We start from the raw sequence: 18,429 nt of genomic DNA, 5'->3' as shown, positions 1-18,429 counted from the left end.
TACTAATGAGGAAAAAAATACTTTGAAAATGTGGACATTTTTTACCACTGAAAAAAAAGTTTGTAAGGAGAACACGTCTACTGAATACTAAACAAACTGAGGACATATTGTATTGCATTTTTATTTATGTCGGAAGAAAAAAAGTATGAAATGTAATAACCTTATTACAGTATGTAAAGTATGTGGATACAAATTCTGACATGTTATACTATTTATGAGTTAAGCAGGCTTGTGGTCAATTCAGGAAGTACACAGACATTGCAATACTCTTCGATGCCTTTTAAAAGGGGAACATTTCTAATTAGAATTTGGTTTACTCTATGAATTGACTGGACCCCAACCCTGGTTATTACAGAGATTTGATGAAATAATAAAGTTTGATTGAAGTGACTGATGTGGGAAAATGTACAAGGTTAAATTTTGAAATGTGGTTGTGCTTGAGCAGTTTTTCCCTCTTGTTATGTCATTCACAGGCAGATCTTATAGAGCTGTTTATAACCTGTCTGAAATGTCCAGTTGATCAACTACTGGTCATGTTAGCGAGATGGGTAAGTTAGCCTATCTAAAATATTGAAGTCATCCAGATCACATGACCAGAGGCCTCAACCCCAGTGCCCTCCCCCCCATTGATTTTGAGTCACTCAGGTATCATATGAACACACAAAGCATGTCAAAATATGTAGAATAGCAGGAAATGAATTTCTAAAACAGAAAAATGTAACTCCACTAACGAGAGTGGTGTGACCAGTTTGGGGGTCACATGGGTCACTTGGTGGGGGGCTTGTTACGACGCTGGTAAATGACAATATCGATCCTGACCTTTGACATTTGTGTGAGCTGAACTGAAACAGGAGTGGAGTACTCCTACTCTACAGCATCTATTAGAAAGGGAAATGACAGTGACATTAAAGAAAAGGGAACTTCACTTTTTACAATTATTTTATTGAATCCAATCATTTGAAGATACATCTTAAAGTCATTGACAAGAGGTCCATTGCCTCATAATATGCAAATTAAAATGTTACATTGTTCGGTTGCTTTAAAAATAAAACAAGTCCCTGATTTAACACATACAGCAGATCACTCAGATGGTAAAACTCAGTCTGTTCTGATAGTCATCTTTGACTCCCGATCCTGTACCTCATAACACCACGTTTTCTGTTTCACAGCAAATAACTCAGAAATGAATGCTTGTTTAGATCAGTGCATTTGAACTCTACACAAATCGAATTGCTAGTTTAAAGATTCCAGAAAAGCAACGGAAAGCTTGTGCAAGTTACAAGTAGTGTCTTTCCCCCACACTTTGATTTTGCCCGTCTAAAATCGTAAAATCTCGATCCACTTTAAATGTACCGCAAAACATTGTCCTAAAACCTTAACTACTTCCCAATTCTCCAAATCCATGACATGTAGTGTGCAGAACAAGTGTACACTTCAGGAGAAGGGTAGATGATGGATAGTGGAGAATGGTGACGTAGCCATCGTTGTAGTTCTACTTGGACTTAGCGAAGCCCACCCTGTTGTTGTCACGGTCAAACACAGTGTAGTATTGGCCAATGAATACATCTCCCAGGATCCACAGCGGCCCGGCGGGGGCGGGGATGTCCAGGCCCATGAAGCCACTCAGGCAGAAAGTCTTACCAGCCTGGCTCTCCTGGAGTGGGGGAAGGAATACAGAGATGCACAGTCAGGCGCAGAGCAGAAGGGGGAAGGAATACAGACACACACAGTCCCACATCATGTCCAGTAAGCACCAAACAGTTTCAAACAGAGGGGTAGTATGTATCTGAACTTGTTCATTGCTGAAATGCTCATTTTTGTTTTCTGTTGCACAATGTTTTGCTACGGTGTGCACTAATGAACAAGAACCTGATATGTAATGACCAAACAACAGAAATACTAACATCGTAGCCAACAGAGGGACGGTTTGTAAAGAAAGTTAGGCCATTATTACACAGTAATAATTGTTGAAATAACAATTACATTCTGAGACCAACATTCAAATGAATGTACGTTGTCTCCCATGGTTCTGAGAATAGCTTAGTGAACTAAACAATGCCCTGTTTGTGTGGTATAGTGACTGACTGAGCGGACACTGTAGCTATGGTTGTTAAATTAGACTCTACCACCCTCTGCTGGATATCTGCCGCTACTGGACATTTACTTGTAGAAAAAGAACGAACGAACGAACGAACGAACGAACGAACGAACGAACGAACGAACGAACGAACGAACGAACGAACGAACGAACGAACGAACGAACGAACGAACGAACGAACGAACGAACGAGAGAGAGAGAGAGAGAGAGAGAGCTCACCTTGAGAACGTACTGCTCTGCAGTCAGACTGTAGGACTGTCCTCCCAGGTTGAATGTGATGTCAGGCATGGTGGGAATCTTATCACAGTTCACCATGTACTGAAACACAAGCAGAAACAGTCAGTGAAGGTGCTACTGTATTCAGGAAATAAAGTGGAGTATAGTTCTTCTAAGTAATAGGAGACGGGCCAGGTCAAGAGGGACTTCATTTAGCTGTAGTCGGGGCCCACAGTGATGAACTAGAGGAGGAGGAACGTAGCTGTAGTCGGGGCCCACAGTGATGAACTAGAGGAGGAGGAACGTAGCTGTAGTCGGGGCCCACAGTGTTGAACTAGAGGAGGAGGAACGTAGCTGTAGTCGGGGCCCACAGTGTTGAACTAGAGGAGGAGGAACGTAGCTGTAGTCGGGGCCCACAGTGTTGAACTAGAGGAGGAGGAACGTAGCTGTAGTCGGGGCCCACAGTGTTGAACTAGAGGAGGAGGAACGTAGCTGTAGTCGGGGCCCACAGTGTTGAACTAGAGGAGGAGGAACGTAGCTGTAGTCGGGGCCCACAGTGTTGAACTAGAGGAGGAGGAACGTAGCTGTAGTCGGGGCCCACAGTGTTGAACTAGAGGAGGAGGAACGTAGCTGTAGTCGGGGCCCACAGTGTTGAACTAGAGGAGGAGGAACGTAGCTGTAGTCGGGGCCCACAGTGTTGAACTAGAGGAGGAACGTAGCTGTAGTCGGGGACCAGTGTTGAACTAGATGAGTGGGGTTGATCCTGTGTCTTACCTCTCCCTGGATGAGTGGGGTTGCTCCGATGGCCTTCTGCAGGGCCTTGACCTCGGCCGTGGGGCCGGTGATGAGGGACGTGCCGGTGTCCACGATGGCCTCACAGCCTCCCTTACACAGACTCAGCTGGCTCCCCACACCCATGCTGTACAAACACACAGGTTTAAAATCCAGCTCCCTTGGTGGTAGGAGGGCTGCATGGTTACACAAGATCTACTGTCCTCAGAGCAGTAAATGCCTTTTCACAGGCTTCTCTATTTAAACACCAACCCAATAACTCATCATTTGGGTTTACAGTTCCCTCCCTACAGTGAAAACAGCATTTATTGAATTAGTGCTCGTAGCCGACAAGACTGTAACTGTGCGTTCTGCAAAATTCAGTCAGAAGTTTACATGCACCTTAGCCAAATATATTTAAACTCCGTTTTTCACAATTCCTGACATTTAATCCTAGTAAAAATTCCCTGTTTTAGGTCAGTTAGGAAAACCACTTTATTTTAAGAATGTGAAATGTCAGAATAATAGTAGAGAATTATTTATTTCAGCTTTTATTTCTTTCATCACATTCCCAATGGGTCTGAAGTTTACATACACTCAATTAGTATTTGGTAGCATTGCCTTTAAAATGTTTCACTTATGTTAAACGTTTCAGGTAACCTTCCACAAGCTTCCCACAATAAGTTGGGTGAATTTTGGCCCATTCCTCCTGACAGAGCTGGTGTAACTGAGTCAGGTTTGTAGGCCTCCTTGCTCGCACACAATTTCTCAGTTCTGCCCACAAATTTTCATTAGGATTGAGGTCAGGGCTTTGTGATGGCCACTCCAATACCTTTGTTGTCCTTCAGACATTTTGCCACAACTTTGGAAGTATGCTTGGGGTCATTGTCTATTCGGAAGACCCATTTGCAACCAAGCGTTAACTTCCTGACTTATGTCTTGAGATGTTGCTTCAATATATCCACATATTTTCCTCCCTCATGATGCCATCTATTTTGTAAAGTGCACCAGATCATGTAGAGGAGGGTCCAGTACCGTCTCTCCTCTTCTCTGTGCCAGTAGATCATGTAGAGGAGGGTCCAGGATTAGTGGAGCCGGTTCCACCTGGAACAGCCCGTCCACCCAGGATTAGTGGAGCCGGTTCCACCTGGAACAGCCCGTCCACCCAGGATTAGTGGAGCCGGTTCCACCTGGAACAGCCCGTCCACCCAGGATTAGTGGAGCCGGTTCCACCTGGAACAGCCCGTCCACCCAGGATTAGTGGAGCCGGTTCCACCTGGAACAGCCCGTCCACCCAGGATTAGTGGAGCCGGTTCCACCTGGAACAGCCCGTCCACCCAGGATTAGTGGAGCCGGTTCCACCTGGAACAGCCCGTCCACCCAGGATTAGTGGAGCTGGATGGGGATAATAAAAAATAAATAAAAAAGTTGGACAGTCACTTTTCCCTCCAGGACCTCAGGAACGGGGAAGAGTAAGTGGTCTTCCAGTCTGAAGGTACAGAGCCCAGTTGATAGGTGGTAACTAAGGGGGGGCGGGAGTTAGTGGTCTTCCAGTCTGAAGGTACAGAGCCCAGTTGATAGGTTGTAACTAAGGGGGGGGGGATGTACTTCCTGTCCATGCTTCAGCAAAGATGTTGTTCAGGACCTCAACCTCGTCTGTTTCCACACCATCAAATCGGTATCGTACCTCCAGGTGATTTTGATCAACCAGCTCTGTGATGATGTCCCACAACCCTTTTTGGATTCTTTTTTGGAGTGCTTGAATTTACATTTTGTCATCTAGTGGCTTCTTAGTCCCTCAGATGAGCCTTTGAACAGAGTTCCTTGCCTTTTTCAATTTTGTTTGTCATCATCAAATCAATCATGGAGTCTCCACAGGTCTTGTTTTTGTCAACCTGTTTTAGACCTGGGTGGGATTTGATGAGGGCCTTAGTAGGTAGATGATTGAAATCCCCACATAAGACAACACCTGCTTCGGGTGACTTCAACTTCAGAGTCGATGGTGTTAATGAGATCGTCAATGGCTTCCTGTTGCAGTTTCTTCTCATTAGCCGCTCCGGGTGCAACTATATCCAGACACAAACTCATCTCTTCAGGTCCGCCCGTCTCCTAACCTGGAGACTATAAACATACAGCCACCCTTTCACATTGAGACAGATTTCTGCCTCTATGTTTGGGGACTCATCTGGAATGTTCTCATGTATCCATGATTCCGTTACACAACCAATTTCTGTCCTGGATGATCTGAGCAGAAGTTCAAACTCATCCACTTTGTTTTGCAAAGATATAGAATTGCAGGTTAGGATATTTAGCAGACAGTGGGGAGATTTAGCATCTTATGCCTTCTTAATTGCAGTTAAGACTCGGTCCCTTGGCACTTCTACATGAGACTGAAACCAACAGTGCAAATCTTTGTTTATCTCGACCAGCCTTGGTTCCTCTTAGAAGGCTTCTAGCTCGCGGATGTTGTTTTCCAGAAGCTTCTGTTTGATGTGTGGAGTCAGAGGTGGCGGGTAACTTTCCTAACATTCCCAAGGGAATGAGGTGGGTATTCACAAAATGTTTGTGGCGTCCATATCACTTGCTCAAAAAGTCCTCAAAAAAGTTGTAAACTGAATAATTCTGACAGAACTGACCAGACATACTAGTATAGTGTCCACCAACAACAGATGGTTAATATAGAAGGAGATTGTTATGGTGGTGTTACAATACACTAACTAACACAAGCAGCAGCAGAAGTGGCAGCATATAGACAATGGAAGAGCACTCACCCGTCCATGTGGACCTGCCAGTAGGCCTGGCGGCTGACGTTGAGGTATTGGAAGTCTCCACTGTAGTACTTAGGGTCAGTTCCTCCCAGCAGGAGCTCACCGCCGGGCTCAGAGTCTGGGTTCCTGACACACACAGGACCAAACAGTCATTTTACTATTTTTATGTCTTTGCAGAGCAGAAACAAACTCAAACTTGTTGTGCTAGTTTCCTAGATACAAATTAAACCTGGTACTTGAGGCCTTTTGGTAGGCCGTTTCTTAACTGACTTGCCTAGTTAAATAAAGGTTAAATAAAAATAACCAGCTATTTCAATAGGCATGGGCTTTTTACTTCAGTACTAGGCTTAATCCGTGTCCAGGAAACCAGGCCTAAATCTCCGAACAGGACTATGGAGCCAAAAAAAAATTAAAAATGGTGAGGCACTCTTCTCTGTGAGGCACTCCTACCTGTTGAGGTAGAAGGAGAACACGTTCTGCTCTACTTTCTTCTGGCTCATGATGTTGTCAAATGGTGGGGCGACCCCGTCCACAGAGATACGGGGGTAGGCCATGCCCAGGATGCCATCAAACTTAGCAGCGATGAAGGCTACACCAGGCTGCTTGATGGCCTCACCGAACACCTGGTCCTCTATGGACAGTCCTCCAATCTACCAGAGAGATGAGCAGCACATTCATTAAAAAAAGGCTATAGACCATCAGGTCTCCAAACTGACACCTAACACAGAGAGATTGTATTTTTATATCATCAAATAAAATCCATTTCAGGCAGAAAAGTGGAAACACTGTTTAAAAATCATTACGGACACAAAAAAAACTGCCTTAAAAAGGGCATTGCTTTGGAGAATAGTACAATAGTGACAATGGATTTGAGTTATAGAGCACCTTTCTAGATGCTAGGCTATTTAACAAGTGTGTAACCTTGGAACCTACCGTGCATGTGTCTTGGCTGAGGTATCCAGACAGACTGCCAGACCCATACTGGATGGCGAAGGCCGTTCCATTCTTTACATACGTGCTGGACTTGGCACCGTTATACTTGTGGTGAAGCACTGACAGACAAAGAAGGGAAGTGTCACTTTAAAAAAATAAATAATAATAATTTCAACAACAAACAAAAAAATGGTCAAAAATGGCCAATATCAATGGTTATATAACCTAGAAGGAAAAGCACGTTGAAGCATTCAACTAATGGAGGAGGCATTTGGCAGAAAGAACAAAGAAACAATAAAACAGAAGATTCTTAGAAACAGATTAAACCTAGAAGTGGACTAAGAGGAACATACAGCTTGTTAATATTTATGCTGCTTATAAAAAATAAAAATAAATCAGTGTTCTGGAAGTGAGCAGGTCCTACTAGCTCCAGTCATGTGTGTACGAGTCAATGGCCCATTCCCAAAATGGAACCCTAGACCCCTATGGACTTGTGGAGGATCTGAGAGGACGTGACAACTGTATGAACACATATGGGATTGAGTCAGTGTAGTGTAGACTTACAGCAGGCGATGTCTGTGAAGGAGCAGTGGACAGAAGGAACCCACAAGTTGGAGGAGCCTGTATCAAACACCACAGTAAACGTCTGGGCGGGAGTCCCCAGGCCGATCTCACCATAGTACTGAGCCTGGAACACACACACACGGCTGCATGAAATAAAAACAACTAAAATAACTGTGGTTTCAAGGACCCAATCAATCATACTGCTCCCGGACTAGAAAGCAGGTAGTAGGATCTTTACATTAAAGTTTACTCCAAACTGGTGGAGGACGGAGGCCCAGTTTCTGCTGGTTCTTCATATACCTATTCCCTCAGAAGAACAAGCTCCACTATGCTTTGCTATTGTCACGTTGTAGGGATACAGTGAAGGCAATCCCTTCCAACAGGTTGAGCTGGCCTGAACACATCTGGCAAGATCTACCTAAACTTCTCTGTTCATGCACATCATGTGATTACTTCAGTTCATTCTACTTCCAAGACGGATAGAGAAGTTGGCTCTGCCAGTGTCAGAAACGGTCTGTCTGAAGTAAAACAGGTCAGAGTGATCTCTTCTCCTAGTCACGCTGTTGAACATACAAGTCAGTTAACCTTCTGTTCAAGAGCAAATAATAATTACACAGTTTAAACGATGAGTCAACTTCCCTCTTTCTAGGACTCCAATCTAGCACTTTATATCTTCGGTCAATCCAATAGGTCTCAGTGATTTCTCTTCTCCTAGTCACGTTCTAACAGTCAGCTAACCTTCTGTTGCAAGCAGAGAATGAACGATTACTCAACATATTTCAATACGTGACTCAACTTCCTTTTTCTAGGACTCATAGGAAATGAACCTCTTCAGTCAATTCAATCTCTTGAGACTGCTTGACCACTTCATTGTGATTAGATTAGCAGTCTTAGTGTGTGCGTATCAAATGGCCCAACTTCCTATAATAGTGCACTACTTTTGACCAGAGCCTTGTGGGGAATAGGGAGCCATTTTTGGACACAACCTTTCTCTTATTAACGCGCTGACTTTTGAAGGGACAATGGGTTAATTCATTTACTGTGGTTGTATTTTGGTTGGTTGATATCTAAGTGGTTTGATGTGAAAGTTCAATTACTCTGCAAGTTGTTATGAAGTGGCTGAAACCATTCCATGTTTAAAACTGTATTCATTCACAGTTCCAACTTTTCAAGCTTCATAGGAGGAATTGCATTCAATTTTACATGGTAGATGTGTGTGTGTAACCTTGTACCTACCGTTGGATTAATCTACATATCGCAACTCATCTTCTGTGAGAGTCTAGGAAACAGTGGAAACCACAACCATTTCCTGTGTTTGCGCATCCCTCAGCTCGGTGGAAGGAACTATCAGAGTCCCGGACAAAACACTCAGAAACCAGAACGATTACTGTACTGTGTAGGCTGCTCAGAATGTTTATCCAATGCTGGGGAACTGATATCATGAACACACTCATTCGCCAATTTGTTAGGTACACCACTCCATTCACAAAAATGGTTCACTCCTACAGACAGTGAGTCAAGTGGCCAGGGCTCGCAATATAAAGCAGGCAGACCGGCATCGAGGCCTTCAGTTACTGTTCGATTGAACGTTAGAAATGGGCAGAATGAGAGGCCTAAGTGACTGAGCATGGTATGAGTCAGTGCCAAGCACGCCGATTCCAGTATCTCAGAAACAGCTGGCCTCCTGGGCTTTTTATGCACAACAGTGTCTAGGGCAGGGCTAACCAACCCTGTTCATGGAGTGCCACTGGTACTGCAACTAGGCACCACACCTGACCAACTGAGAAAATCGATTAGTTCAAAGATTGAATTTAGTCAACACACCTGGTCTTCCAGGTCTGTTAAATCAAAAACATGCGGCATTCCAGGACAAGGGTTGCCTAGCCTGGGTCTAGGGTATACCGAGAATGGTGCGACAAACAAAAAACATCCAGTCAGCGGCAGTCCTGTGGGCGAAAACAGCTCGTTGATGAGAGGTGGAAGGAGAATGACAAATCGTGCAAGTTAACAGGCATGCCACAAACAGACAAATAATGGCGCAGTACAATAGCGGCGTGCAGAACGGCATCTCAGAATGCACAACTCCTCAGTCTTCCTCACAAATGGGCCATTGCAGCATACGACCACACCGGGTTCCTCTCCTATCAGCTAAAAACAAGAAGAAGTGGCTCCAGTGGGAACGCATGAACCAACACTGGACAATTGAGGAGAGGAAAAGCAACACTTGATGGCAGTCAGGATTTGGTGTAAGTAGCATGAGTCCATGACCCCATCTTGCCTGGTGTCAACAGTACAGGCTGGTGGCGTAATGGTGTGGGGAATGTTTTCATGGCACACGTTAGGTCCCTTGATACCAATTGAGCAACATTCTATGCCCCGAAGAATTTGAGCTGTTCTGGATGCAAGGGTGGGGGGGGGGGGGGGGTCTGACCCAGTACTAGATGTTGACCGTAAAATAAATAAATAAATAAAATAAATAAATAAAATAAACAAAAAAAACTGGCCCTTGAGTGTACAAGGCCCTCTTTTCTGGGGTTTAGATTAAACTACATAAAACGACACAGCCTAGTGGATTTACCGAGGATAAACCGTACATTATGTCTACAAATTGTCAGCTGATCAGGCTCAGGGAGCTTAGAAGATCAGGCCTTCCTTGCTCTCAGTCACCGGTCATATGACCAACTATTCCTAGTTCCTGTTCGGTCACACAGAGAAAACGATCCCGTCACTAGACCCAACACTGATGGGAAGCTGAGTTACCCGTCATATGACAAACGTTCTTGTTCCGTCACACTTAGAAACTAACAAATCTGATTACCCAACTTTAATGGGAAATGTGAAATCAGAAGGGATCTTCCATCTTCCCTTCAGGACAGGGAGGGGGAGTGGGCTTCGCCTTGTAACGTTCCTAATTCAGCTAGCTAGGAAGACTAGCCGGAAAGGCCGGACTGGCGACAAGAGATTCTTTGTTGGATTTCTCCTGGCCTACCTGCCTGGCTTTTAGCTTTTGCTACAGTACATTAGGGAAGTCAGGGGTGAACACTCCATTGGCACAGGTCACCTACATCCCAAATGGCACCCTACTTCCTATTAAAGTGCACTACTTTTGACCAGGGCCCATAGCAAGGCTCTAATCAAAAGTAGTGCACTACGTAGGGAATAGGGCACCATTTGGGACGCATACCAAGGGTAACTACTCCACTCCCAGGTCCCTGGTTAGTAGTGACTAGAGGATCTTCTTACATCCATAAAGTTCTTCAGGGTTTCTGGAGTGGGTCCATTGCTGGAGGAGGGGAAGCCCAGGTTGTTGTACTTAGTGTGTTCCTTCCCGGCCAAAAGCTCTTCTGCTGCCCTCCCCGAGTCAGTCAGGGTACGCCTGATGGAACGGAACTTCCTCAACGGAATTCTGTAAGAGAGAGAGTAGGAGAGAAAGGGGAAGAGAGAGATACAGGGGGAGGGAAAGAGAGGGAGACATAGCGAGAGAGAATCTATTAGAGAACTCCTTTGAAGTGGTTAGTCAGCCCTGAACAGTTGGTAGGTCAAGCAGAATCTCAGCAGGCCTACTGGTCAGCACTGTCTACTCAACCTAGTTCCTGCTGGGAAACAACTTCTGAATAGTTACTGGTCTCCTAATATCAGACAGACACAGTGAAGAACACTGCTGCCAACATACTTTGCTAGCTAGAACAAGTGCTGCATGTGGCAACCTAGCTATGTGTAATATCTGTTTTACAAGGACATTGACGAATGGGAAACATAAACAATATAACAATCAATGGGGCATACACTAATCAAAGATAACATGACAAGATTACATAGGAAGTTCCCAGTTCAATTGATGAAGCAGATGGTACTGTTATCAGACAGGTTAAGGTCAGTTTATACTTGGTCTAACGACATGTCTGTAGACACTTATAATGCGACATGTGTCACTGGTCTGAACGACATTTAAAGTTAACTGCAGCTGTCGCAACGTCCGTTGTCGTGGTTACCGGTCAGCCACAGCAACCAGACCAAATCTTACTGTGACAAATTGGTGCAGGAGTTAATAAACAATTCTCCGATAGAATGACCTACTTTTATTTCGTCAGATTATTTTCTGTAAATTTACCACTACCTTGTAAATAATGTTGTGGGTTTAGTTTCCTGTAATAATGAATAAAAAGTAGCTAAAGTTAAGACGTCAGCTATACTATGACCTTTAACGTTATTTGAACTAACTAGCCAGCTAGCTAACTAGCAACGAACCAAAACATTGTTAAGAAAATAGCTTTTAGTTGCCTGGCTTGCCATTAATTAACTTTTGAACGGATGGGTTTATTTTTGTTAAAATAGATAAAGTGTACAATTTGGAGCACCGGGCTGCTGTGCTGATTTAATGCACACATACGACACGTTTGATTTCGGACGACAAAAGAATGTTCATGATCTCGCTACGACAGTTGTGTTACTACATGACACAGGTCAGACGGTCTGTAAACCAGCCTTAATCTAATTTACTACTACATGACACAGGTCAGACGGTCTGTAAACCAGGCTTACGCTAATTTACTACTACATGACACAGGTCAGACGGTCTGTAAACCAGGCTTACGCTAATTTACTACTACATGACACAGGTCAGACGGTCTGTAAACCAGGCTTACGCTAATTTACTACTACATGACACAGGTCAGACGGTCTGTAAACCAGGCTTACGCTAATTTACTACTACATGACACAGGTCAGACGGTCTGTAAACCAGGCTTACGCTAATTTACTACTACATGACACAGGTCAGACGGTCTGTAAACCAGCCTTAAATCGCGTTTGGGATCTTGACTTTCGCGGATTTTTATTTTGACATTGTCACAACATGTTTGCCTGGGCGAGAAACTTAGTACTAGCTAATGAAAAAACAAACACCTTTCTCTAATGCGACTTGAGAACATTTAGTTAACGTCACTTTGTAGCCCCAGGGCGTCTTCACTATTCATTCAGCAAAGTAAATATTCACAAACCTAGCTAGGCCTATCTATTTTGTCATACTGGCTAGCTATTTTAATAAGGACGTAACGTTAGCTCAAATGTGTGAAGATCATTGCTTTTCTAGCTGAGAAGCTAGCTTGGCTAATATGACTTTACTTACCGGACGAGTGAATCAGATGCCAAAGCAAGTGCCGCGAAAAGACACAGGTACAAAACCTTCATTTTACAGCTGCAGAATAACTTTAGCTACAACCTGATCCGCCAGCACAATGACTGGACAATTTGACTTGAGATAACAACAACAGATCTTTATCACCTGACTGTGTCGACGTTGAGTCAAAATCATGTGATGATGGGTGCGTTCCAGGAGTTAAGGCAGCTGCGCGTGCGCATTGCCAATGGGTGCGTTCCAGATACACACATTTGGCGCAGACCTGCGCTGAATGTCTTAGATTTACAATGTCTGCAAAAGCGCTTACGGTCTCCAAATTTGTATTTCTTGAACGCACCCAATCCGTGCCGGCATGCTGTCAGAGATGTATGTCTATCAAATTGTGGGAATAAAGATTTTAGTAACCTGCCCAGGGACTTACAGTTGAAAATTAGACAGCTGACTAAAACAAGCACTTTTACTGAAATGTTGACCAGTGGAGGCTGCTGTGGCGAGGACAGCTCATAATAATGTCTAGAACTGAGCGAATGTAATTCCACTGATTCAGCTCCAGCCATTACCGCCAACCTCCTGTGATGTGCTCTGTTCCTGTAAAAAATAATCTCAATAAAGTAAAGTGTAAACCAAGACACAATGTATTGTCAATGCAGACCAGAATTTGACATAAATATATTTGATATTTGACACTGTTTGCAGACAATAAAATTGTCTTGATGGCTTTGTACTGCATAGGCTACAAGTCATTTATATTGTGGGACAGGATAGGATATATCAAGATAGGATATATCAGGATAGGATAGGATAGGATATATCAGGATAGGATAGGATAGGATACATCAGGGTAGGATAGGATATATCAGGTTAGGATAGGATATATCAGGATAGGATATATCAGGATAGGATAAGATATATCAGGATAGGATAGGATATATCAGGGTAGGATAGGATATATCAGGATAGGATAGGATATATCAGGATAGGATAGGATAGATACTGCTCAAAAAAATAAAGGGAACACTAAAATAACACATCCTAGATCTGAATGAATAAAATAATCTTATTAAATACTTTTTTCTTTACATAGTTGAATGTGCTGACAACAAAATCACACAAAAATAATCAATGGAAATCCAATTTATCAACCAATGGAGGTCTGGATTTGGAGTCACACTCAAAATTAAAGTGGAAAACCACACTACAGGCTGATCCAACTTTGATGTAATGTCCTTAAAACAAGTCAAAATGAGGCTCAGTAGTGTGTGTGGCCTCCACGTGCCTGTATGACCTCCCTACAACGCCTGGGCATGCTCCTGATGAGGTGGTGGATGGTCTCCTGAGGGATCTCCTCCCAGACCTGGACTAAAGCATCCGCCAACTCCTGGACAGTCTGTGGTGCAACGTGGCGTTGGTGGATGGAGCGAGACATGATGTCCCAGATGTGCTCAATTGGATTCAGGTCTGGGGAACGGGCGGGCCAGTCCATAGCATCAATGCCTTCCTCTTGCAGGAACTGCTGACACACTCCAGCCACATGAGGTCTAGCATTGTCTTGCATTAGGAGGAACCCAGGGCCAACCGCACCAGCATATGGTCTCACAAGGGGTCTGAGGATCTCATCTCGGTACCTAATGGCAGTCAGGCTACCTCTGGCGAGCACATGGAGGGTTGTGCGTCCCCCAAAGAAATGCCACCCCACACCATGACTGACCCACCGCCAAGCCGGTCATGCTGGAGGATGTTGCAGGTAGCAGAACGTTCTCCACGGCGTCTCCAGACTCTGTCACGTCTGTCACATGTGCTCAGTGTGAACCTGCTTCATCTGTGAAGAGCACAGGGCGCCAGTGGCGAATTTGCCAATCTTGGTGTTCTCTGGCAAATGCCAAACGTCCTGCACAGTGTTGTGCTGTAAGCACAACCCCCACCTGTGGACGTCGGGCCCTCATACCACCCTCATGGAGTCTCTTTTTGACCGTTTGAGCAGACACATGCACATTTGTGGCCTGCTGGAGGTCATTTTGCAGGGCTCTGGCAGTGCTCCTCCTGCTCCTCCTTGCACAAAGGCGGAGGTAGCGGTCCTGCTGTTGGGTTGTTGCCCTCCTACGGCCTCCTCCACATCTCCTGATGTACTGGCCTGTCTCCTGGTAGCGCCTCCATACTCTGGACACTACGCTGACAGACACAGCAAACTTTCTTGCCACAACTCGCATTGATGTGCCATCCTGGATGAGCTGCACTACCTGAGCCACTTGTGTGGGTTGTAGACTCATTCTCATGCTACCACTAGAGTGAAAGCACCGCCAGCATTCAAAAGTGACCAAAACATCAGCCAGGAAGCATAGGAACTGAGAAGTGGTCTGTGGTCCCCACCTGCAGAACCACTCCTTTATTGGGGGTGTCTTGCTAATTGCCTATAATTTCCACCTGTTGTCTATTCCATTTGCACAACAGCATGTGAAATTTATTGTCAATCAGTGTTGCTTCCTAAGTGGACAGTTTGATTTCACAGAAGTTTGACTGACTTGGAGTTACATTGTGTTGTTTAAGTGTTCCCTTTATTTTTTTGAGCAGTGTATAAGGATAGGATAGAATATATCAGGATAAGAACCATAGTGTTGATCTGTGTTTCCCCTGGGCCTCTAATGTGAAATGGTATAAAAACTCACCCCTTACACCTGTTCAGATGAGAGCTTTTCTTTTAGTTCCTGATGTGCTGCGTTGTGCTCAGGGGCGAAAATCTGATATCAACTTTGGAGGGGACAATTACATTACATTTTCTCAAGAGCAATTCCTGAGGGGGACACCAAAAGTAGTGCTGTAACACATAGCCTACGTTTAATATGGTAAATGTATATTGAGGAACCAAAGAAATAAGGTGTTTGCCGTACTCTTAACTACCGGTACCCAAAACGACACAACTAATCACAACAGAAATACCATTGCCTTTAACAAATCTTAGTTCAGTCACCAGTTTAAGTTGAGAGTGGGGGTATCCATGGCATTTTCCAATTATGTTCCTATTTTACAAGTAAAAAAAATTGAGAACCTTTCATAATGTTGCCAAACAAAGACTCAACAAACTTACCTGAGACTCCCTGTCTCTGCCAGTCTGTCCCTGCATATCTGTCCCCAACTCTGCTGTCTGTGTGCCATCTGTTGCCTGCTCTGCCTAATGACATCATTGTGAAACATTTCCATTAGAATTTCATTTCTTTCTTATGAACATTTTATCAACTAGTCTTTGAGATATTAGGCTACTAGGGTTCTTACTTTGCGTTTTGGTGTACTGAAAAATACTCTGATGTCCGTCTTTTTTTCTGCCATTTTTCTGCCATTTTTCTACCTGGTTGGCTACACACACACAGTATGTAGGTTATTTACAGTAGGAGATGGGCTTCTATCATCTTATCTTCTATCATTCTATATGGGCTTCGATCTAAAAGGTAGCTAGCAAATGTGAAACGGATTGTAGTGACAAGAGTTGACAGCTGTATGAGTTCACCATTTACACAACATATGCTGCAACCTTTTGTAATTTTAATCGTTTGTTTCATATTGGCTGGCTTCTAACAATAGCTGAATTTGCAAAGCTAGCGAGCACCAATTCAGTGGTGTTTGCTATAATCTTTGCTACCCGGGTTAAATAAAGGTGAAATAAAATATATAAATAAAAGTTCCCTTGCGACACTTCCCTAAAAAAAGCCTTTATTTCACTCTGACTTTGCAAATATTTAGAGAAGAAGGCAAGTATGCCTTTTATGCAATGACGCCTATATACTGATAGTTACTCGTGACAGACAGCTGAGATTTTGTCATGGGTGATGAGATTATATGCTGACCAATGTAGTCCCTATATGCTGACCAATGAAGTTCATATTTGAAGACCAATCAAGTCTATAGTGTGTTAGACTTGTGATACTGCTGATTTACTGATGTGAATGAGTTACATGGGTTAACGGTTGCTGTACGTAGACATGTTCCTGCTCTCCTATCTATTATAGGATGTTGTTTACTATTCAGAGAGAAAATTAATGAATAGACCTTTGACAGCTGGATGGATGCTTGATTGAACTCCTAAAAGGAATGGGTAGGTTTTTTAAGAAATGTGGTGGACATGCCACCAAGCTTATCAGAGTACAATGTGGAGCTACCACCGTATTGAGTAGGCTACTTTTTAAAAATGATTTCAGATTACATGAAGTGCTGAGAGGTTGTTACTGGACAAGAGGATCATACCATTGATCAAGGTGCTGTTCTCTCTTCTGGCAGCAGTCGGCACTATAGAGCTCCTGTCTTCTGGCAGCAGTCGGCACTATAGAGCTCCTGTCTTCTGCCAGCAGTCAGCACTACAGGGCTCCTGTCTTCTGCCAGCAGACAGCACTATAGAGCACCTGTCTTCTGGCAGCAGATCAGAGACCACTGGACACAGAGCAGTGATGAGGAGCCCAGTGAAGCTGCTCTTCCTCTGAATGATGTCCCAGTACTCAGTCAGTGTGGAGTGGAGCTGCTCTTCCTCTGCATGGTCCCAGTACTCAGTCAGTGTGGAGTGGAGCTGCTCTTCCTCTGAATGATGTCCCAGTACTCAGTCGGTGTGGAGTGGAGCTGCTCTTCCTCTGCATGGTCCCAGTACTCAGTCAGTGTGGAGTGGAGCTGCTCTTCCTCTGAATGATGTCCCAGTACTCAGTCGGTGTGGAGTGGAGCTGCTCTTCCTCTGCATGATGTCCCAGTACTCAGTCAGTGTGGAGTGGAGCTGCTCTTCCTCTGCATGCTGTCCCAGTACTCAGTCGGTGTGGAGTGGAGCTGCTCTTGCTCTGCATGATGTCCCAGTACTCAGTCAGTGTGGAGTGGAGCTGCTCTTCCTCTGCATGATGTCCCAGTACTCAGTCAGTGTGGAGTGGAGCTGAGCCTGCTGCTGCTCTTATGACCACCATATACCTTATACTGTCCCCAGCCCACCAATCAGAGTGGATTCCTTAACTCACCTGTTCACCCAACTCACCAATTAGAACTCTTCCTTAGCTGGCAACACACTGGCAATCAATTAGATAGCTTTTATGTTGTTGTACACAAATGAACCAAATAGATCTTCCTTAAAAACACATTAAAAAAACACACACTGCTCTTTCCCAACCTGGAATACAGCAGTAAAATAAGGCCTATATCTATGAAGTAAATTGTTGCCCCTAGACACATGGACAATCTATCACAGTTCAATGGTCCAAAATAAACTTTATCCAAAATGTGGTCCAAAATAAATTGTATCCAAAATGTTGATGGATATCTCTCCACAGTGGATCTGTACTGGGCTCAGTGCTGCTGTGTTGATGTTGAAGATACTGTCTGTAATTAAAGGAAGAAGTCCAAGATTAAAAACCAAAAACTACATTTTAAGTGAGAATAGGTCTTGGTCTGAAGCCGAAAAAGAAAGGAAATTCCCATGAGCACCACAATGCCTATTCCACCCATGCTCTACTAAGGTTTTCCAGCACACAGCTTTGACCTACTACAGTAGCTATGTTGGTATTGTACTTCAAACTATGTGCAGGCAGGTTGCTTAGGATTCAAACCTTCTCAAACAGCCTAATTAATGGAAACCTTGGTTGAGCATAGGTGGAATAGGCATTTTGTCCTCATGTGAATTTCCTTTATTTTTCGGCTTCAGACCAATGCCTATGTAACCGATGTGAAATGGCTAGTTAGTTAGCGGTGGTGCGCGCTAATAGCGTTTCAATCAGTGACGTCACTCGCTCTGAGACTTGAAGTAGGGTTTGTCTGTTGACAGTTGGTCTTGTTTATCAAGTCAACCAGCGTTTTGTCTCTGCTCCTGCTTTTCCCCAGTCTCTCTTTTTCTCACTCTCCTGGTTTTGACCCTTGCCTGTCCTGCCCCTGACCCTGACCCTGCCTGCTGTCCTGTACCTTCGCCCCTACTCTGGATTACCAAC

The 18,429-nt window shown here is 44.1% G+C and overlaps 1 protein-coding gene across 1 annotated transcript; it reads right to left on the bottom strand.

The window, feature by feature from the left end:
* Positions 1-921: 921 nt before the first annotated feature.
* On the bottom strand, positions 922-12,681 carry LOC106592547 (cathepsin D). Its single transcript, XM_045689712.2, has 9 exons — positions 12,479-12,681; positions 10,594-10,756; positions 7,351-7,474; positions 6,787-6,905; positions 6,304-6,503; positions 5,857-5,979; positions 3,089-3,233; positions 2,318-2,416; positions 922-1,654 (listed from the first exon to the last, which is right to left on the bottom strand). Exons 1-9 carry the CDS (start codon positions 12,538-12,540, stop codon positions 1,493-1,495), a joined length of 1,197 nt encoding a protein of 398 aa, XP_045545668.1. The 5' UTR covers positions 12,541-12,681; the 3' UTR covers positions 922-1,492.
* Between the last annotated feature and the right edge of the window lie 5,748 nt (positions 12,682-18,429).

This window comes from Salmo salar, chromosome 11 (genome assembly GCF_965601325.2).
Source record: "Salmo salar chromosome 11, fSalSal1, whole genome shotgun sequence".
Classification (NCBI taxonomy): domain Eukaryota; kingdom Metazoa; phylum Chordata; class Actinopteri; order Salmoniformes; family Salmonidae; genus Salmo; species Salmo salar.
This window is presented reverse-complemented; position numbering and strand designations above follow the sequence as displayed.

Excerpts from the sequence above, each read along its gene's own strand:
- LOC106592547 (XM_045689712.2), bottom strand. The coding sequence starts at position 12,540 with ATGAAGGTTTTGTACCTGTGTCTTTTCGCGGCACTTGCTTTGGCATCT. Across the intron at positions 6,906-7,350 it reads CTTCACAGACATCGCCTGCT|TGCTTCACCACAAGTATAAC; the intron begins GTAAGTCTACAC and ends TTTGTCTGTCAG. Across the intron at positions 3,234-5,856 it reads TGGCAGGTCCACATGGACGG|CATGGGTGTGGGGAGCCAGC; the intron begins GTGAGTGCTCTT and ends GTGTTTGTACAG.